This window comes from Pelophylax lessonae (assembly GCF_965119305.1).
Source record: "Pelophylax lessonae genome assembly, chromosome: 9".
NCBI classification, from domain to species: Eukaryota; Metazoa; Chordata; class Amphibia; order Anura; family Ranidae; genus Pelophylax; species Pelophylax lessonae.
In genome coordinates, this window is record NC_138776.1 from 177,616,523 (window position 1) to 177,638,662 (window position 22,140).

At 45.2% G+C, this 22,140-nt stretch overlaps 1 protein-coding gene across 1 annotated transcript in view; it reads left to right on the forward strand.

The window, feature by feature from the left end:
• KAT6B (lysine acetyltransferase 6B) overlaps positions 1 to 22,140 on the forward strand; it is a 367,576-nt gene that overhangs the window by 292,687 nt on the left and 52,749 nt on the right. The window contains exons 14-15 of the mRNA XM_082268915.1: positions 19,944 to 20,103; positions 20,869 to 21,129. Of these exons, the coding sequence (XP_082125041.1) occupies positions 19,944 to 20,103; positions 20,869 to 21,129 (421 nt within the window). The remainder of the gene's footprint in view (positions 1 to 19,943; positions 20,104 to 20,868; positions 21,130 to 22,140) is intronic.

The following is a 22,140-nucleotide window of genomic DNA, read 5'->3' on the forward strand; positions in this document are numbered from 1 at the left end:
GAAAGCGACTTCCAGCAAGGTCTATTATCACACATGGAAGACTTGTATTGCGTGGTGCGAATCTTTAGGATTTCCTCCACGTACCTATTCGGTGACTCGAATATTGGCTTTTTTGCAACAAGGGGTTGAGCAGAAACTAGCCTTGAGCACCATCAAGGGTCAAGTTTCAGCATTAGCAATCTTCTTTCAGAAACCTTTAGCTACCAAGTCCTTGGTGCGGAATTTCATCCAGGGGGTGCGGCACCTGGCTCCACCAGTCCGCGCGCCCTTACCGCCCTGGGATCTTAATTTAGTTTTGTCGGTTCTACAGAAACCTCCCTTTGAAAACATCAGGGAGATTCCCTTGCTTACTTTATCCCAGAAGGTGGCCTTCTTGGTGGCTATCACTTCTGCTCGCAGGGTGTCAGAACTGGCTGCATTATCATGCCAGTCCCCATACCTAGTGATTCATAGGGATAAGGTAGTACTTCATCCTAAGCCATCCTTTCTTCTTAAGGTGGTTTCAGATTTTCATCTGAATGAAGATATTGTACTACCTTCCTTGTGTCCTCAGCCCAAGCATCATCGGGAACATGCGTTGCATTCCTTGGATGTGGTTCGGGCAATCAGAGTATACCTGAAAGCTACGGAATCATTCCGTAAGACGGATTCACTTTTTGTGATCACGGATGGCCCCAGAAAGGGTTTGCCTGCATCTGCCGCGACCATTGCCAAATGGATTAGACAGACGGTGGTACAGGCTTATTCTATTAAGGGTCAGAGTCCTCCGTTCCCTGTTAGGGCGCACTCCACTCGAGCGCTCAGTACTTCCTGGGCCTTTCGCCATCAGGCGTCAGTGGTCCAGGTATGTAAGGCGGCCACCTGGTCGTCGGTACATACCTTTACAAAATTCTATAAAATTGATGTGACGGCATCGGCGGATGCCTCATTTGGCTGCAAGGTTTTGCAGGCCGCAATTTGAGGAGACCGGTGGTCTACCTCGAGAGTTTTTTTCTGTTTGAAAAATTTCTTTTTGTTGAGTCTCATCATTAAGGATGAGCATTGTAAACTTCTAGTTGGCACCGGTTGGGCCTTCTAGATTGGGATTTGATTTCCATTTTCCCACCCCTCATTTGTGATACTGCTCTGGGACGTCCCGAAGGTGCTGTATCACCGAGGACTACGTCTGTCAATGAGCGATAGAGAAAAATGGATTTTTGTAAAATCTTACCGTAAAATCCTTTTCTCTTAGCTCATTGACAGACGTAGTCCCCGCCCCTCTGTTTTGGAGTTGGGTTGGGTTAAAATCTCTAAAGACTGCTTTTTGACATAACTGATTTGCTGAGGCAGAGAGAGAGAGGATATACCCTCTGGGACTGCCCCTAGGGTGTGGCCAGAGCATTTTAATTTCCTGTCTAGTCCTGCTCCTGTGGAGGCAACATAACCCGAAGGTGCTGTATCACCGAGGACTACGTCTGTCAATGAGCTAAGAGAAAAGGATTTTACGGTAAGATTTTACAAAAATCCATTTTTAATAAAGGACAAGTTTATCCTGCTTCCCTCAGTACACTAAACTGTGACACCCAACTCCTGCAGGTTCATACTTGCCTACTCCAATAGCTGTAGCCCTTAAACTTAAGTCTGGACCTACCTATACTGCAAGCGCAAGAGGGTAAATATGGACGGGGGGGGGGAGTTGAAGGGGAGAGATGTGGAAGGCAGAGTGAAAGCTAATCTTGTCCTTTTATGCTGTTCAACCATTGCAAGTAATGCATGTCTATTAATTACAGAAGAACTATGGGCAAATGCAAAAATGACATGTATGCAGCAGTCTGTCACTAGCACTTTTTGTTTTTCTGAGTCCTTTATAGTATGCTTTTTGTCACCTCTGCCAGTAGATCCATTCACTTCCTTTAACATATTGGCAAACACTGTTAGTTCTGCATTGAAATCAGCAATGTTCTCACCCTGTGGACAAGGTCGTTTAGTTGGATATTAAAGTGGAATTCCTACCTAACATTAACTGTTTAACCGCTTCAATACAGGGCACCTATACCCCCTTCCTGCCTAGACCAATTTTTCAGCTTTCAGTACTTTCACACTTTGACAATTACTCAGTCATGCTACACTGTACCCCAAAAAAATGTTTTTAATTTTTTTTACATTTTTTTTTCACAAATAGAGCTTTCTTTTGCTGGCATTTATTCACCACTGGGTTTCATTTTTTTCAATAAAAAAGCCAATATTAAAAAAAAAGAAAATTTTGCAAATAAGTAATTTTTCTTCATAAATTTGGGCCAAAATGTATACTGCTACATATGTTTGGTAAAAAAAATAGCCCAAATTAGTGTATATTATTTAGTCTATGTGAAAGTTATAGAGTCTAGAACCTATGGTGCCAGTCATTGAAAATTGATCACACTTGATACTGACGGCCTATCTCATTTATTGAGACGCTAACAAGCCAGGACAATACAAATACCCCCCAAATCACCCATTTTTGGAAAGTAGACAATCCAAGGTATTTAGTAAAGATGCATGGTGATGTTTTTGAAGTTTTATTTTTTCCCATAATTCTTGGGATGAAGAAATATATAAATTTTTTTTTTTAATTGTCATATTAACTTATTTCTCAGACACAGTATATGCATGCTTGCAATTACACCCTAAAATACATTCTGCTACTCCTCCTGAGTATAGCGACACCACATGTGTGAGACTTTTACACAGCCTGGTCACATACAGTGGCCCAACATCCAAGTAGCACCTACAGGCCTTCTAGGAGCATAAATTACACATCTAATTTCATTCCAACCTATCACATTTTCGAAGGCCCTGGAGCACCAGGACAATGGAAATGCCCATAAAATTACCCCTTTTTGGAAAGTAAACAACCCAAAGTATATTCTATGGGCCATTATCATTTTTTTGAACACGCCATTTATTTTCCACAAGTTTTTGGAAAATGTGGAAAGAAAATGAAATTGTCTTCTTTTTTTGCACAAATTTCTCAATTTATACCATATTTCTAAAACGCATAACATGTACATAGCAAAAATGACACCCCAAAATACAAATCGCTACTACTGAGTATAGCGATACCACATGTGTGAGACTTTTATACAGCCTGGCCACATACAGAGGCCTAACATCCAAGTAGCCACCTTCAGGCGTTCTAGGAGCATAAATTATGCATCTAATTTCCTGACAACCTATTGCATTTTTTAAAAGTCCTTCATACACATAGCATGTACATACCACTTACACCCCAAAATACATTCTTCTGAGTAAACAAAATATTACCTGTGGTTTTAGTAGTGCAGTGGTCCACAGAGGAGAGCATCGGTCCAGGCAGCAGACAGGGATGTGGTCAGTGACAGCAAAAGCAATCGTCCAGGCAGCAGACAGGAATACTGTCCATAGTCAGTACAGGCAGCAGACAGAGATACTGTCAGCACAGCTGGCAGAGATTTGGTCAGCAGCAGCAGCAAAAGGTACCGTCCAGGCAGGAATACTTTGCATAATCTGTACAGGCAGAGATACTGTCAGCACAGTCAAAGCATCGGTCTAGGTAGCAGGTAGAGATGTGGTCAATACAACCAAAGTATTATTCCAGGCAGCAGGAAGTAACATGGTCCATAATGTCCCGGCAGCAGGAAGGGCTGTCAAGCTTAGGGCCTCTGTCAGGAAAGAATGAGGACAGGGGTAGAGGCTTCTCCCACCCCAATCTCTTTGAAGTCTCCAGACTCTAGACCCTGTTCTTGGAACACAGAAAACCTAAAACTGGTTTTCTCTACTCTGAACATTGTTCTGAAGCCCCGTACATATGTGTGAGACCCCTGTGTACTGAAGTAGAAGGGCAAAAGATCAGTCCAAGTGGCCGGCAAAAAACATGGTTGATTAACAGGCTGAGCGCATTGCACGTGGAAGTCAGAAAAGTGGCAAATGATCCACACAGGTATTTGAAACAGGGAAATGGCAGTGTGTTAAACATAAGGGGAGCTAATATCTTATGGATGTGATAACTTCTGAAGCATTCTCTGATGCATAGGCCAGGTAGGGAGGGACATTGGGGACAATAACTAGTGTCTCTTCTAACTCCTCCTCTGCTGCTTACACGACATTTCTTTTGACGTCTTCTTCCTGTTTCTGTGGTGGGAATATTATAGGGAAAATATTGCTCATGAAGTCGACTCACACTATCAGAGTAAATTCTTCCTGGGGTGGGTCCTTGCTGGTAAATCAGGGCAGTGACCATATCTTCAGTATATTTGAGGTAGGTGCTTGGTTGGCTTTCTGTTTACTTTTGATATCAGATTATACGAATTATACATGGCCTAATGAAAGAGATGAAATGCAACTTTTTTATACCAGTAACGGGACTTTCGGGTTGATAAATATGGTTGTAGCATCTGGTCATTTAAATCCACCTCCCCATGAACTGATTATAATCGTGGACACATTTGGGCTTTACAATGGGGCCGCGCCTTCTGTGAATCTCCACCAAGGTGTTATTGTGGATAGTGGACATGACGTAAACATCTTTCTTGTTCCTCCACTTCACAGCCAACACTTCCTTGTTCCTTATACTTGCAGATTCCCCCCTTTGTAGCCTTTTTTGTTACTACATTTTTTGGGAAGCCCCTTCTGTTTTTTCTGGAGGTACCGCAGGCCATGGTGTTTTCACGGTACAAATGACAAAAAAAAGGGGCAAACTGGTATAATAATTGTCCACATATATATGATAGCCTTTTTTGAACGGGGGGGTATGCCAGTTTCCTGACAGTTTTTCCACTATTTCCGATATATGTTGGGCACTCATGGGGGTGGAGCTAGGTGTCTGCTTTTTATACATGCGGAAGGCGTACACATTTCCTGTGGCTCAATCGCTAAGTTACTGTTTGAAGTGCAGCCAGCCAGTAAAGTGGATAAGGGATTTGTCCACACACATATTTTGGTCTGGGACATAGACTTCAGCAAATTGTTTGGAAAAATAATTTATTAAGGGGCGTATTTTATATATTTATTGTGGTTGAAATGATCTCGGGCAGGGCACTGTGAGTTGTCCTTCAAATGTAAACGTGGAAGCACATAATCATGTCATAGCTTGTCCTGGACATGACAGCAGAATAAATCGGCATGTGGTGGATGGGGTTGGTGGACCAGTAGGCATGCACTTTGTTTTTGTTTGTAAGCCCCATAATAAATGTAAGGCTCAAAGACAATTTTAACTTGTCTAGTGTGAGAATCCCCAACGAAACATGCGGGCATAAAATGGATTGGGGTTGGAGGCAATACATTTCTCTGCAAACAGATTTGTTGGGTCCATGATATACTGCAGCAAATCTGGTGGGGAAAAACCAACACAAAATCGAATTGAGAAAAATGTGTAATGTTGGGCTGCACACCTGGCTGTGCGGTGAAAGGGGGGGATTATAGCTGACCATGAGCTGGTAGGCAGCCATAAGGGGTTTGCCAGGGCATCGGAAAGGCAAGTTTGGGCCCGGATTCTTTGGGTTTGATGTGTTATTCCAGTGCTGGAACCCGGCTCCTCTTCCAGGGGTCTAGCTCCGTTTGTGTTGGTGCCGTTGGGGTGTATGGTGCTGCTGGTGGTAGGCAGATCTTCTGATCTTCTTGTCCTTATTCTTTGAGGAGTGACCGTTTCCTCCTCTGATTCGGTCCCCGATCCACTAGTCTCTTTGGGCTCGAATTCTGAGCTAGAATCGAATGATAAGAGCTCCCCGGTGCTCTCATCATCCGACATAGTAAGAATTGTATATGCCTCCTCAGATGTAAAAAATCCTTTGGACATGGCGGCTGGTACTGATGGCCTGTGTGACAGGTCACTGGTGGCGGTACTGACGGCCTGTGTGACAGGTCACTGATGGCGGTACTGAAGGCCTGTGTGACGGGTCACTGATGGCGGTGCTGATGGCCTGTGTGACAGGTCACTGATGGCGGTACTGACGGCCTGTGTGACAGGTCACTGATGGCGTTGCTGACTGCCTGTGTGACAGGTCACTGATGGCGTTGCTGACTGCCTGTGTGACAGGTCACTGATGGCGTTGCTGACTGCCTGTGTGACAGGTCACTGATGGCGTTGCTGACGGCCTGTGTGACAGGTCACTGATGGCGTTGCTGACGGCCTGTGTGATGGGTCACTGATGGCGTTGCTGACGGCCTGTGTGACGGGTCACTGATGGCGGTGCTGACGGCCTGTGTGACAGGTCACTTATGGCGGTACTGACGGCCTTTGTGACAGGTCACTGATGGTGTTGCTGACTGCCTGTGTGACAGGTCATTGATGGTGTTTCTGACTGCCTGTGTGACAGGTCACTGATGGCGTTGTGATGGCCTGTGTGACAGGTCACTGATTACATAGTTACATAGTTAGTGAGGTTGAAAAAAGACATCAGTCCATCCAGTTCAACCTATGATGTGTGTGTGTGCGTGTTTGCTGTTAACCGTACATAGTATACCCCTCTATGTCCTGGTCTTTAAGGTGCCCATCTAATAGTTTTTTGAAACTATCAATGTTCCCTGCTGATACCACTGTTTGCGGAAGAGAATTCCACATCCTTACTGCTCTCACAGTGAAGAACCCCCTGCATATTTTAACCGGTTGCCGACCGCCGCACGACTATATACTGCGGCGGTCAGCCCCGGCCAGGCAGAGTGACGTATCGGTACGTCACTCGCCTGTCACTGACTTGCGAGCCAATTGCGGGCGGGCGCGCGCCCGCCGCGGCTCGTTCACAGACAAGTCAGTGCCTGTGACCGGCGGACTCGATGTCCGCCGCTCACACTACGATCGCTCCTGTGAAGGGAGAAAGGTGGAGCGGCTTATGTAAACAAGCTGCCCGTCATTCTCCCTGGTGTAAAAATGAAGATCAGATGGTTCTACTATGTAGAACCGTTGATCTTTGGTTTTACACCAATAGCAATGTCCCTGCACAGTAGAAAGCACACCCCTAGGACACACTTAACCCCTCCCTGTCCAATAAAGTTAACCCCTTCCCTGCCAGTGTCATTTTTGCAGTAACATTGCATATGTATAGCACTGATTACTGCAGTAATGTCACTGGTACCCCCAAAAGTGTCAAAAATGTCAGTCAAGGGTCCGATCTGTCCGCCGCAATGTCGCAGTACCGAAAAAAAAATCGCAGATCGTCGCCATTACGCGTTAAAAAAAAAAAACACCAAAAATGACAAAAATCTTTCCCTTTGTTAGTAAACGCGATAACTTTTGCGCAAACCAATCAAAATACGCTTCTTGCGATTTTTTTTTTTTTACCAAACATAGGTAGCATAAAACAAATTGGCCGAAAATGTTAAAAAATTTTGATTTTTACATTTTTTTGGGGGGAATTTCATATAAAAAAATGTGAAAAATATTGTTATTTTTGCAAAATTGACGCTCTTTTTTTGTTTATAGCACATGATCAAAAAATCGCACAGGTGATCAAATACCACCAAAAGAAAGCTCTGTTTGTGGGGAAAAAAAAGGACGTCAAATTCGTTTAGGTACAGTGTCGCACGACCGCGCAATTGTCCGTTAAAGTCACGCAGTAAAAAATCGCAAAAAACCCCCTGGTCTTTTAGCAGCCAAATCCTCCGGGGCTTAAGTGGTTAAGGTTAAACCGCCTTTCCTCTAGTTTTAGCGAGTGGCCACGTGTCTTATTGTATTTCCTTTCTCTGAATAGGTTTTTCCATATGCTAGGGTTGTCAGTACAATATTTGTACATTGATATCATATCCCCTCTCAATCGTCTCTTCTCCAGAGAGAATATGTTCAGTGCTTGTAGTCTTTCCTCATAGCTGATGCCCTCCATTCCCCTAATTATTTTTGTTGCCCTTCTCTGGACTTTCTCCAGTTCCAGCGTTGATGGAACTGATGGCGTTGCTGACGCCCTGTGTGAAAGGTCACTGATGGCGGTACTGACGGCCTGGGCTGTGTGACAGATCCCTGATGACAGGTTCTCTTTATTGGGGGGGGTGCATCCTGCTGGACATCATATGGCACCAAGCCAGGAAAACAGAGCCACTCCCTGGCCATCATTATGTAATACCGTGGGCGGAAGTGGTTAAAAATATCCCATTCCCCTATGCCCTCCAGCTACCTATGATGCATGACCAGTGTAAAAAGATGTGTGTACATTACCTTTTTAGTCCATTCACATGATTCCCTGTGTTGTGATACAGCTGCTGCAGGAGGGAGGAGAAAGCACGCAATGGCTGGGAGTTCTGGGAGCCATGATATCACTCATAGGCTACCATGCCCCAGCCAATGTCACCGATGCTTCCACTTCCCAAGAGGCCATTGAACTGTTTGCTAATTTTCAACATGCATCCAACCACCATTTACAATTCTAACTTATGTCTGTTGGTCTATTCTGTGTATGTTTGTATCATTTATTATGGTTTTACCATTATATTTTTTTGTACATTGTATACATCCCCTTTGAACCAATGTAGATCCATATTACTGATGTTTAAGTGCTATAGAACTTGTTAATAAACAAGCGATGATTAATCATATGCCTCTTTATGCTTACCAGCAGTTGTATATGTATTACCATTATATCATTATGTGTACACTGGCCACACTTCATACAAAGTCCCACGTTTTTAGTTTGAACACCATGTGTTCCCCATGTTCTAGGTGGTTTAGTGTCCATATGGGCCAAATAAGCTAACACCCTGCCTGCTCGCTCCCCGTGGTCAAACACCTGCTGTCTGCTAAAAAACAGTTTACGATTGGCTTGTTCCAGGAACAGTTGGTCCAGGGCCCTAGTTGTTAGTTTAAGCTGGGCCAGCAGGTCAGGTGTCGGGGACCGGGCATACCCAGTCTCTAATTCGGCTAGCTGTTGTTCGGCATTTCGCAGATCAGCCTTCGATGCTTTCTTATGTCGAGCTATACGTGAGGACAGAAGCAGTCGATCATGACCTTTGAAGGTTTCCCACACAACCAGGGGGGATGCAGTGTCAGTATTGGAGCTGAAAAAGAAGTCCCATTCAGTCGTCAGTGAGTCAATATCTGAAACAGTCTTGAGCCAAAACGCCAATGTCTCTGTGGTGGGACAGTAAAGGGAGACAAGGCAATCATGTACGGGCATGGTCCGAGAGCAGTCTAGGTCCAAAACGGGCATTGAGGAGTCTGGGCAGAAGGGCCTGGGAGATCCAGATGGAGTCTATCCTGAACATAGTGGAGTGGGTGGCCGAAAAGCAAGAATATGCCTTGGCGTGGGGATACAGGCACCTCCAGGAGTCCAGAAGTTGAAAACTACAGAGTAACCTATGAAAACTGGTGGCCCTATCTGGGTAGGGCGGGGAGCCCACTCTATCCAGGCATGGATTGTAGACCGTGTTAAAGTCCCCCATCCAGACAGCGGGGACAGAAGGAAACCGAGCCAGAAAAGCCATGCCTTCAGCTAGAAGAGCAGCATTAAAGGGGGGGGGGGACATACCAGGTTAGTAAAAGGATACCATGCCCCCCTATCTCACCGGCCACAAAGGCATATCTGCCCTGGGGGTCCGTCACCACCTCCCGAACAGCAAAGGCCACAGACCGAGATATAAGCAACGTGACACCCCTGGAATGGGAGGAGTGTGACGCGTGGAAAGACCAGCCCACCCAAGGCCGGCGGAGGGCCCCTAACAGGTTACCCTCGGCATGCGCTTCCACCAGGGCAATAATATCCGCCCTCTGCTCCTTTAAGTAGGACAATATAACGGTCCGCTTAACCTTATCTCGGAGGCCACGCACATTCCATGTAAGGAAGGTCAACCCTGCCATAACATCAAAATAAGTGCAGTTAGTGGCACAGGATGGAGAAGGAGCCCCATAACAGGCATAGTCCGCACCCGCAGCTCAAAGCTCAGAACACAGCAACCTGACAAGACAGCAATATAAAACAGGACAGTGATATCACATGGCTTAACATAATGTATAGTGCAGAACCCAAAAAAACATAAAACCCATCCCCCTCCCAGCCCAGCACACACCCCAACTCGTGTGGGCATCAATCTCAAAACCAAAGAAAGCAGAGACAGCATAGTCCAGCAGCCGTGGGTAGCCCCACCAAAAGGTGGAGCCCCCCAGGGCCGACTAGAGTACCGCAGCCTCATGAGGGCGAACAATCTCCGAAGAGGAGTCACGGGAATGGGACATAGCAGTGAGAACAGTTCTAAATAGGAAAACACAGTTCCCGCAATGGGCAGAGAGGCCTCCCGACCAGAAGGCAAGGTAAAGGAGGAGGGAAGAGCGCCACTTGAGTGCAAGATTATGATTTATTATGACATAAATACGTAGTAACTTACATTAAATTAAGGATAAAAGCGTCTGTCAGGTCCAAACGGTTCCACGATGGTGAGAGGGGTCCACACAATTCGGGGGGGTGCCTCAGGTACAGAGCGCCAGACCTGCTGGCTGTGTGTGTCCGGGCGATCGGGGAGATCAGAAAGATGCGGCTGTGGAGGGAACCGGAAGGCGTCTGACGTCAGCGGCAGAAAACTGGCAAGATGGCTGAGGGAGCTTCAAGACGCGTTTCGGAGTCTTTGGTGGAGACATGGCCATGCAAGTATGAGGAAGGCGTCCGGGAGTGACAGATGAAGGCAGCACTCGATTGTGTAACGGCAGGATGGATTAAACGGATATCAGCCGGGAGAGCCTCGCACACTCACGTCCACTTACATGAGTCTTCAGGCCACGCCCCCCAGATAACACTTTTTAAATGATTATAGTTACTGTTTTTTTTTTTCCTTATGGGGAAAATGTTTACACCATGAGAATTAGGAAAAAAATATATTAAGAGTAGGTTCCTTAGTTGACCTCTATAGTAATGACACTCTCGAGGGTATCTGAAAAGGCACCTATTGATCCCAGTAGAGAAAATCTGAAACAAACTGGGGAATGTGGATTGGATGGATCCAAAAGATGAGGATCCAAAACCAATTCACCAGAAAGAGGTGATCAAAGATAGGTGCCGATGATACACTAAAAATAATAACCGAGGTGCTTGGAATAGTGAAAAATAGAACAATATTTATTAAGGCACTTATGCCTGGTGAAGGAACACATAACATATGTGAAAACAGGACATAATAAAATCAATTAAAACCACATAAAAAACAATGGATATGCAGCAACTGTACCCAAAAACATTAATGAAGTAGTATAATGCACAGCATATGGTGAAATCACCTGTTGAAAAAGCAACAAGAAAAAACTCAGCTCATATGGGGGTATTTGCACAGCGGAAGATGATCCTGGGAATTGGGAATGGTGGGGCTGTAGCGCTGTGTCAACAACCAACTGGAGTAAAGTGAAATCCTCTGGGAAAAGTCCAAGATCAATATTCAGCGATGAAGGATTGTCCGGTCATGGACTATGTCACTGTGGCATAATGGACAAGCAAGGGTTTTTCACAGGGATGATGTTGAATTGTAATGGTGATATCACTGAAGATGCTGGCAGCCCAGAAAAACAGTGCACTTCGCTCCAATGGCAGCCGTCGGGTCTGGTGCATGAGATATCACCTGTCCACTGGGTGATGCACTCTCAGACCATGTGGTGTACGGGGATGAACAGTAATGGAGTCCTCCGTACTGGGCTGGGGAGAGACGGTATGCACCGTTGTGAATGTGGGCTATGTAAGGATAAAGTTCATACCTCCATGTGCGGTGGCAGGACCCCGCCGGCTTCAACAATCCTCCATCGGCGTCTTCCCCTCTGTACTTGGCTCAAGCCTCGCTCTGAGAATTAGGGCTGACAGTGGTAATTACACACACCTCTCAGCATTATTAATATGCAATCTTATGCGCATGTATTTTCGATTGGAGAGGTGGTTTGTGGTCCTGGGAGCTATCTGCCAGAAAGAGACATCAGAATGCTCGCTGTCGTCACTTTCCGTACCTGATGACGAATTTTCCCACGAATTGCCATCGCTCAGTTCTTCAAGTAACTCTGTTTCGCTGTCGCTATTTTCCAGTTAGTCTAAAAGCGATTTTGCGCAAAAAGAACGCTTTTTGGACGCCATGGTTGTTCTTAATTTTCCAGGCACAAAGAACTGGAAAAGCACAGGCAGGGCACTGGAAAAGCCACCAGGTGAAATCCTATGGTGAAATGGCATGATACACTGCAATTCGTTAGGATCACAACTTTGTATCATGTCATTTGGTGTATGTACATTTTTGAAATTGCCGCCGGTTCCACCCCCCTGCGTCACAACGCTTGCAGGGAAGGGAACCCGAAGACAGGTGTCGGCAACGGCCGAGCATACAGCTGGAGGATGGCAGGGGATCACAGGGGAAGGTGAGTTTTTTATTGTGGGGTAGTCCCGAGTGTGGCTTGGGGTTACCGCTTTTGGTACTCTATATTACCCCGAGCCACACTTGGGAATACCGCTAGGGAGGTTAAAGGTTCTTTTTACACTTGAAGGCCCAGCCCTGCAACCAGCTATAGCTGCAGTTTCTGCATGTCAAACTGCTGCTAACCTAGAGCAATGAACAACCAAAACAATCCTTTTTTCCAGGACCGTTCTTTAACTGGGCAACTGCAGCGAAACTGCTATGCTCTTTTTTGTGTGCAAGCCCCCGAACACTTAATGAAAAACATTTACAAAATGGCTGTAATCCCCTTTCACATGTGCAATATATTGTGGCTCAAAGCCTGGACAGCTGAAGCTGCATGTAAAAGATGCTTCACACGTATGCCCTTTGAAGGGGATCAACCTTTTGGTGAGGCACTGGACAAATTAAAGAAGTCACAGGAGGGAAGGTTCTACTTCCAGACTCAACCCCCCCCCCCAACACACCTCGGGAGCTTCTACCTTTTCAAAATGCGAAGCACCTAATCATTCTACTAATCATTAGGCTTCAGCTTCAAATTAGGCTTTCATCCTTTCCTTTGGACTTAAGACTTGGCACGCAAAACCCACAAAGTCTTCCTCAAAGCACTCTTAACATAAGGCTGGTGATATGTCTGTTACAGTTTGCCTTTCTCAGAGTCCCTGATGTCCCAGACCTATAGGTTTAATCTATGGTTTCAAGGAGGTACAAAATAGATTCCAGAATTTTACCCCCTCACCACTTTTTTCTTTAAAATCAACCAAAATATGACCAAGGACAGATTTGCAGTCAGAAATGCAGAATGCTCTAAACCAGCGGTTCTCAACCTGTGGGTTGCGACCCCTTTGGGGGTCAAACGCCCTTTCACAGGAGTCGCCTAAGACCGTCGGAAAACACATATTGGCGATGGTCTTAGGCAGGGAACGCACCGTGGCACCGACACCTGAAAAAAGAAAATGGCCGCTCGGGAAAGCCCGTACATGCTCGGCTATTCTCGGGCAGACGGCACATGCACGGTGACGTGTTGTCGCCGGGCAGTGCCATTTTTAAATACAAGGTGCCTCACCAAAAGGTAAGTGAGACCCCTCCGCAGCCCCTGCATTTCCTCAGGAGATGCAGTGCTGCGGGCATGGTACAGGGGATTCTCCAGGAGAATCTCCTGTACCATGCCCGCATCACTGCATCTCCTGTACTATGCCTTCAGCACTGCCTCTCCTGTATCATGCCCACAGCTCTGCATGTACCATGCCCACAGCCCTGCACCATGCCTGCGGCCCCTGCATCTCTTGCACCATGCCTGCGGCCCCTGCATTTCTTGCACCATGCCTGCGGCCCCTGCATCTCTTGCACCATGCCCGCAGCCTCTGCATCTCCTGCACCATGCCCGCAGCCTCTGCATCTCCTGCACCATGCCCGCAGGCCCCTGCATCTCCTTCACCATGCCCACAGCCCCTGCATCTCCTGCACCTTGACCGCAGCCCCTGCACCATGCCCGTAGCCCCTGCATCCATAATTATCCATGATGATGCTGGGTTTGAATTCTCTGCGCTGTTTTCTCTCTCTCTCTCTGCTGATAGGTACTCTGAGCCTTGAGGAGATCCTTTAGTAGTGCCAAAAGATCGTTTTCCATAAGGAAAGGTCTTCCTTTCCTTATAGTCCTGTAGTCCCTGTATTTCCTGTAGTCCTTAGTGCCCCGGGGGGAAGTGGCGTGTGGGCAAAGGCCCAGGAGGAAGTATCCCCCTCCTTCCCCTGTTCAGGCTCATCTGATTCTGATCCTGATGCCACTGTGGACGCGGTCCGTCCAGGGGGATTTAATATCACACCCCCTGATCCATCCAATAGTGAGGATAATTCCTCCATGGTCGCAGCAGCGAATGAAAAAGTGCCGGTAGACGCACTTATCACTGCAGTGCGCGAGACTAAAAATGGAGGATGCTGCTGATGTAGACACGGACGTGGCTGTGTCATTTGGTACGCACAAGTCGCATCGTACTCCAAAGGTGTTTCCTTATGTGCCTTATTTTGACAGGTTTTCCTGTAAGGAATGGGAACAACCAAAATTACCCTTTGTGGTCCCCAAACGTTTTGCTGTACGTTACCCTTTTGAGGAACCACTTTTAAAAAAGTGGGCTAGTTCATCAGTGTGGTGGTGGACCCTCCTGTTTCCAGGTTGAATAAAGCAATCATGATCCCTGTAGAGGAAACCCGGCTGGCAAAAAAGGGGAGGCTGTGGCACGCAGCATGTTTACCATGGCTGGTTCAGCATTGTTGCCAGTCTTTGCCTCAGCCCTGGTGTCTGAGACCCTAACTGAATGGGCCAAGCTTTTGCGCCAGGGACTGGGAGTTGAGCAGGTCCCCGCTGCTTATGTTGATTTAGCAGACTAGTTGGTCCATGGGCTGCAGTTTATTGGTAATGTAGCTTTTGATACAGCTCCAGTGCTGTCCAAACTTTGTTTTGGCACTGGTGATTAGGAGCGTGCTGTGGCTTAAGAATTGGTTCGCAGGCCAAGCCTCTAAGAAAGCTCTCATTGATCTGCTCTTTTGAGGCAAGCACTTGTTTGGGGATACCCTGGATGACATCATTAAGGGTATCATGGGGGGAAGAGTACCCTCCTGCCACAGTCAAGCAAAGGGAAGGAGCCTTGCCGCAGCCGGGGGGCTTCCTTTGCCCATTTTGTGCTTCTGGGAAGGAGAAAAAGGAAATGGATTTTTTAAATCTTCCCCAGGAGGTTCCAAGCAACCTTGGTCGGGTAAGCCTAGAGCTAGCTTACCCAAACCAGCAGACAAGACTCCTTCAGCATGAAGGTCTGCCCTCACCCATTATTGGGGTGGAGGGACATCTTCGCTGGTGTCCGGCCCCGAGGACTTCTTTGGTGAGCATCAAGGAGATCCGCAAAATGTTTGTTTTGGGGGTACCCAGAAAGAGGGACAAACCTTGTCCTTTCCAGGTTTTTTAGGTCCTGAGTCTCCTTGTGCAAATTTAATTCCTGCAAAGGTTTAGGTGATGTCTGAACTACCTAAGGTCCCCCTTATCCCTGTCCAGGGAATTGATTTACTTAGGTCTGATTCTATTTCTGACCAGGGTGGTCCTTCCTCTGCACAAACCTCAGGGACCACGGGCCGTGATTCACCGGCTGCTGTCACACAGATAGTTCTCTCTCCCATTTTGCATACAGGTTCTGAGTAAGACAGTTCTGTTTGCACATTCTTACATGCAGCTCCTTTAGCAGGTTCGGCTTCACAGAAGGATACCGAAGTTTGTGACGAGGTCACTGGGTCCTCTGATAGACGCCACAGGCATCCAAGGGCCACGGTAAGGCCAGTATCATCCTCGGCTAAGGCTTCTTCTGCAGTTCTTGCAAGGAATCAAGAGCGAGGATCTTTCAATCATCCTGGTGGCTGTAAACATCCCATGGGGGTTTCCTCTCGGAGAAGACCAGTTGTCCCAAGGGCTGATCTACCATCCTACTTTAAAGTCACTGGTTTTAATGGCTTGGCTAGCTATGTCCATCGATAAACGAAAGAGAAAATGGGATTTTTGTACTTACCGTAAAGTCTATTTCTCTGAGTTCGACAGACACAGCACCCACTCCTCTATGGAGTTCTGATATTTCTAATACTGCTTGCTACAAAACTGATAGCTAGGTGTTTTCTGTTCTGCCTAGTCCTACTCCTGGAGGCAATATAACCCACTAGTTATGATTTATGGATCGTTGTGTCTGTCGAACTCAGAGAAATGGATTTTACGGTAAGTACAAAAATCTTATGTTTCCTTACAGAGAAGAAAATGCTCTCTCTGAGCTCCCACTCAGGAACTGAGGTCAAGGAAATTCTCCTGGAGAGTTCTAGCCTTCATAGTAGCCTCTGTTATGGTTCTACCATTCACCCAATACCTATCCAGCACAACATGTCAACCTGGAATGAGCATGTGCCTTCTTTTGACATAGCCATGTTCCTGTCCACCCAAAAAATGTCCCTAGCTTCTTGCATCTCCAGTCTGGCCTTAAAGTGGAGTTCCACCCATTTTTAATAAATTGGATTACGTAGATGTATGTAATCCCCTTTAAAACGACTTTTACCAATGGAAAGTTTTTTTTTTTTGTTGTTGTTGCTAGTAAATACCTTATTTTCTCCTTTATTTATCCTCTTCTCACTTCCGGGTCCGGTCGGCGATTACGTCATTCGGCGATTCGCAGTGTGTGCTGGGATGTATCTCAGGGCATGAAATCTCGCATTATTACACAGGAGATGAGCTGCACTGCATGCACTGCCCCGCCTCCTCTCAGTGAGCTGTACTGTATGTATTGTATTGAGGCCGTCCTCCGCCCGGCCTCCTCTCAGTGAGCTCAGTGAGGATATAATGCTTTCAGTCCTCGCTCACTGAGAGGAGGCGGGGCGGAGCACGGCCTCAATACAATACATACAGTACAGCTCACTGAGAGGAGGCGGGGCAGAGCACACTGTGCAGCTCATCTCCTGTGTAATAATGCGAGATTTCATGCCCTGAGATACATCCCAGCACACACTGCGAATCGCCGAATGACGTAATCGCCGACCGGACCCGGAAGTAAGAAGAGGATAAATAAAGCAGAAAATAAGGTATTTACTAGCAAAAAAAAAAAACTTTCCATTGGTAAAAGTCGTTTTAAAGGGGATTAGATACATCTAAAGTCACTAAAATGGGTGGAACTCCACTTTAAAAATATTGAAGAATTTCCTTTCTTAGCACTGGAAAGTGATAACAGATGCCAATATTTCTAGGCTGGGGAGGAGTGTTCCAGTCCCTTATATTCCACAAAACATGGTCATTGGAAGAAGCCAAGCTCCCTATCAAAATCCTGGAACTTGTAGCTCTACAACACTGGACCCCCCTTCTGCAAGGACACTGTATCAGGGTGCAGTCAGACTATGCCACAGCTGTGTCCTAAATCAAGCACTAGAAGGGTCAAGCAGCCTTGAAAGAAGCAAGCCAGACAATCTCATTGCCTCAGAAGTTGATTCAATATTGGCAAATAGACTGTGCAGTTGCACTGTATTTCCTCAAAGCTTAGTGAATGTGGTAAAGCTCTGCTTATTTTCATCATCCAATCACGTGCAAGCAGAAATGCTGTTTTTTATTTATTTTTTTTTTTTCTTGCACCTGATTGGGTATTTATAAAGTGAAGCTTCACTGTGTTCAGTACGCTCCGGAGAAAATGAGTGCAACTGCAAAGTGCACAGTCTGTTTGCCTTTACTAAATTCACCCCTGACTCTGCAGTCCACAACCCAGGAGTGGACAGTTGGAAAGTGGATGATTACCTCAGCTGCTACCTCCTGGATCAAGGAGAATGGGTTCTTCTCCCTGACATCTTAAACGTGATATATCAAAGATGGGGTCCCCTGGATGTGGATATTCAGGCCTCCCAGGTTTAACAGACCATGACCAAGGACCCTTTAGCTTAGGCCAATCTAGAATAGTAATTTATGTATTCTGCTCCACAAAATAGAATAAGAGAAGAAGCTGGGGATTCTCATTGCGCCAAACTGGCCAAGAAGAACCAAGTACGCAAAAAGACTACCAGAAAATGACCTTAGGCCAGCCCTCTTGTCCATCCTACTTCTCAGTTACTGGTTTTAACAGCTTTGTTGTTGAAGCCCAGGTCTTAAAAGATAGAGGGGGCTCTGGGCCTGTCTTCCCTGCCTTGCTAAAAGCAAGAAAAACTTCCAAAAAGATATGTTGTACCTGGAAATACTCCTTTCCCCGGGGTAAACACGGGCACTTCACTACCATTCTCCCAATGACAAAGTAGTCATACACCCAAGACGATCCTTTCTTTCTAGACTGATATCAGTCTTCCACCTCCAATGAAGATATAGTGCTGCCATCCTTATGCCCTTCTCCAAAGAACACAAATGAAATTAGAATCACAGAAAAGTGACAGCAGAAAAAGACCAAGTAGTCCATCGAGTCTGCCTTTTTTTTTTTTTTTTTGTTACCCTTTTTGTGTGAGTAAAGATCTGTTTGTCCCAAGCATGTTTGAAGCCTTTAACTGTTGACTTTCTCACTACCTGTGCTTGAAGTTTATTCCAAACATCAACTACCCTTTCAGTAAAATAAAGCTTTCTAAAACTAGTTTTGAACTTTCCTCCAGTTACTTTGAGGTTACGTCCCTGTCTTCGTGATTTTTTGGTTTCATATTTAAAGAAATGCTCTCCTGAACCCTATTCACCCCCTTGATGTATTTAAAGGTTTCAATCATGTCTCCCCTTTCCCTTCTTTCCTCCAGTCTGTGCATATTGAAATTCCTGAAGTCGCTCTCGGTATGTTTTATCCCCCAGACCTTTTACCATTTTTGTTACCCATCTCTGGGCTCGTTCTACCTTATTAATAGCTTTCTGTAAATGAGGTCTCCAGAACTGGACACAGTATTCTAAATGAGGGTTCGGTAAAGATCTATATAGGCTAATCAGAACCTCCTTCCTCCTGCTTGTTAACCCCCATAGTAATGAATACTGGAATTCTATTCACTTTTCCCACTGCCTGGTCACACTGTTTGCTAATTTTGCAATCATCTGAAATAAGTACCCCAAAATCTTTTTCCTCTATAGTGCTGATCAGGGCTTACTCTTCACTGCCTGGAAATGGAGCCATAGGAGTTTACCTCAAAGCAACTTCTATCAGGAAAATGGACTTCCTATTTGTCTTACCCTCAGGACCTTACAAGGGGCATCATCTTCCAATTCCAGTATCGCTTGCTGGCTAAGACTACTGAGAGCTTAAGCTTACACTCTCAAGGACAAATCTCCTGTGCTTTTATGCACCCACTCCACCAGGTCAGTGGGACTTTTCTGAGCGTTTTGGCACCAGGCCTCTGTAGCTCAGCTTTGTAAGACCACCCACTGGTTCTCTGATCATACCTTTTCAAAGTTCTGCTAGATAGATGCCCATTTTTCTTTGGGTATAGCTTTTAGCCATGAGAGTCCTGTAGCAGCACCCTGAAATTATGTCTTTTTGACCTTTGTTGTTGGGCCTGTTCGCACAGTTCTGTTTGCCTTGTTATTGGCTGCATTTATTGTTTGGGGGGTGTCCCAGGGTCTTTGAATACTCCACCAGTATTGTATTACACTGTACTGTCTTGTACAGTATGATTAAGATGTGGAATTTTTACTTACCTGTAAATTGCATATCTTAGTGTACAGGACACCGTACCTTCTAGTTGCCTGCTGGAAAACCAACGACTCATGGAGGGTGTCCAGGGGGTGTGTCCTCAAAAAATGCTGTACTCCAAGATATATAATTCACAACAAAATCAAAATTCTTCTTTTTCTTGGTTCTGTACTCTTGTATGTTTCATGTTAACGTAAGACTAAACCCCAATTTACTCCACCCTGTTCCTGCATAACCTCAATTTCACTAGGATCCATGGAACATTTTTTTAGTTTATACTTTGAAAGTTGCACCTTTTATGAGATTTTTAACCTCATTGTAATATCTGCAAATGACACACTTTCAATGGCACAGTCTCCAGTACGGCCTTATTTTGTTTGCCATGGTAAACCATTTAATTGTAACGATATACACATTTCCTCGCAGTCTTCTTTTGACATGAAGGTGACGTTTTTGTACTTTTCGCAGGTTTGTTGTTGTTCGACGTGAAAAGTTCTTGACAAGTTTTATGGCCAAAGTAAAAACTCGGGGTCAAGTAAATGAGGTCGACCCTGACTGTCTCAGGTGGACGCCAGTCATTTCATCTAACTCTGCAGTATCTGAAGAGGAACATGATTCTGAAAAGGAGGTACACTATTCTCTCTAAAAGCTAACTTAGCCCAAACCCATGTCAGTTTCCATTCATGCTGCTGGATACAATAAGTCACTGGCCACTGACATGTTTGAGTGCCATTGAAAGGCAATATAATGTTTTGCACTAGATTCTTTTTTATTTTACAATATATAGAATTAGAGAAGTGCCAGGGTTTCTTATGGAGAGAAAAGTGATGGTGCCACAGTTCTTCCAAATGATAAGCATCTTAAAGGTGATATTACTCCTTATTGACCATAGGAGGGAAGATATGTGGCTAGATCTGTGATGCAACCCTGCAAACCTATGTAGACCTGCTGCATATCTTAAGCTGGGGTCTCCACTAGTTACAGCTGTCCTAGCACCAGGCCTAGGTTAATCAAATTACCAAAGACTATCATAATTGTTTTCTGGGCATTACCTTAGCAGCATAACTGTGGTGACACTGATTTATTGATTGTGAAGGCTCAACTGCACACTTGGAACCATACTGCAAAAATAGCAGTGATACAGTATGTATTCCTCCAGTCGGTGACATGTAGGCTTTCGCATAGTATTTAGCGTAGACCTGTAGTAACATAATTCTGCATAAATACATTTAGAACATACAGCAACAGTTTCTTCTTTTTTTTTTTTTTTCAGAAAATCTTTAGCTTTTGGTAATAAAAAATAAACAGTGCCTGAGCCTTCGCCAGGTGATTTTCCAGTGTCTCTTTCAAAGTATGTGCATTTATGTTTGAATATGTATGTGTATTCCTGTAGGCAGAACATCTAATGGAGCAGGAAAGCTGTAGGGAGCAAGAACACCAGCACTCCTACTCACAATCACACTCAAAGCAGTCCCCATCAAAGGATGAGGCTCTTAGCACCTACTTGCTTCCCGCAGCAGAAGCCCCAGCAACTTTAGAGAAGGAAGCGCCCTTAAAGCACAACCAGAAAAGTTGCGAGGATGAAGACGAAGAACCGCATCTAGAAGTTGCACCAATACTTACCAAACCGCAGACACTCACAGTGAAGAGAAAGGTAAATGATTCACAGGATACAGAAGATTTTAACTCTTTGTACATACAAATTATTTTTTTTTACATTGTACAAACCGCTGAAAATGGTAAATTATCTATAAAACATGCCGATCGGATATGATATTGGCCAGTTATTGCCATCCTCGTCCTACTCCCAAGTATTTTGATGCCACAGTACATTTAGTCATCTGCTTGACTAGGACATTGTTGGATAATCCAGTGTTTGAACTTTGAGCAGTTAAGAGGAGAGATCTTTCATAGAATTGGGAAGTAGATGGTCATTTTCTGAATACTGATCACCAGAAAAACAGCTTCAAAAGCAGTATGACTATAAAGTGCCAGATTTGCACTTCTCTATAGATCTGGGATTTACACAGACTCTGGTGGAAATGTATTTATTTATTTATTTTTTACTTTCTGGTTCCCTCGCTGCCCTCAGCCTCTTACTGGACAATGAAGGAGCAGCAGCAGCAGCAGCAGCAAGCTGAGCCAGGCTATCTCCGTGCCCACTCTGCTCTTCTTGTATTACAATGTTCGTTAGCAGGACATGTGCATTCAGCACCCATGATTGGCCCACAGTGCTGCCCCTCCCTATCTGCCTGCCTTTTCTTGTATAGGGCATGCCAAGAGGCTAATACAAATTAAAAATTCAGGTATTTACACTAATTGCATTTTGAAGCACTTACTTTTTTGAATGAATAAATATGAACCATCGCTTCTCCAGACAATGCACAGCACGCTAAGTTTATATTCAATTATTACAAGTAGATGAGATTGTCCCCATGACGGGATTACAATAACCTAGACTTTTGTTACTCTAAAGCTGTAAAGCCAGCTCTAGTTTATAATTGTAAAGCATACATAGCATTTCTTTGGAAAACAGTCAGCAAGGGTAGTCCACGTTTTTCTTCTCTCAGGACTTGTTTACCTAGATCAATGATGGTGCAGAGCAGTGATGGTGAACTTTGGCACCCCAGATGTTTTGGAACTACATTTCCCATGGTGCTCCTGC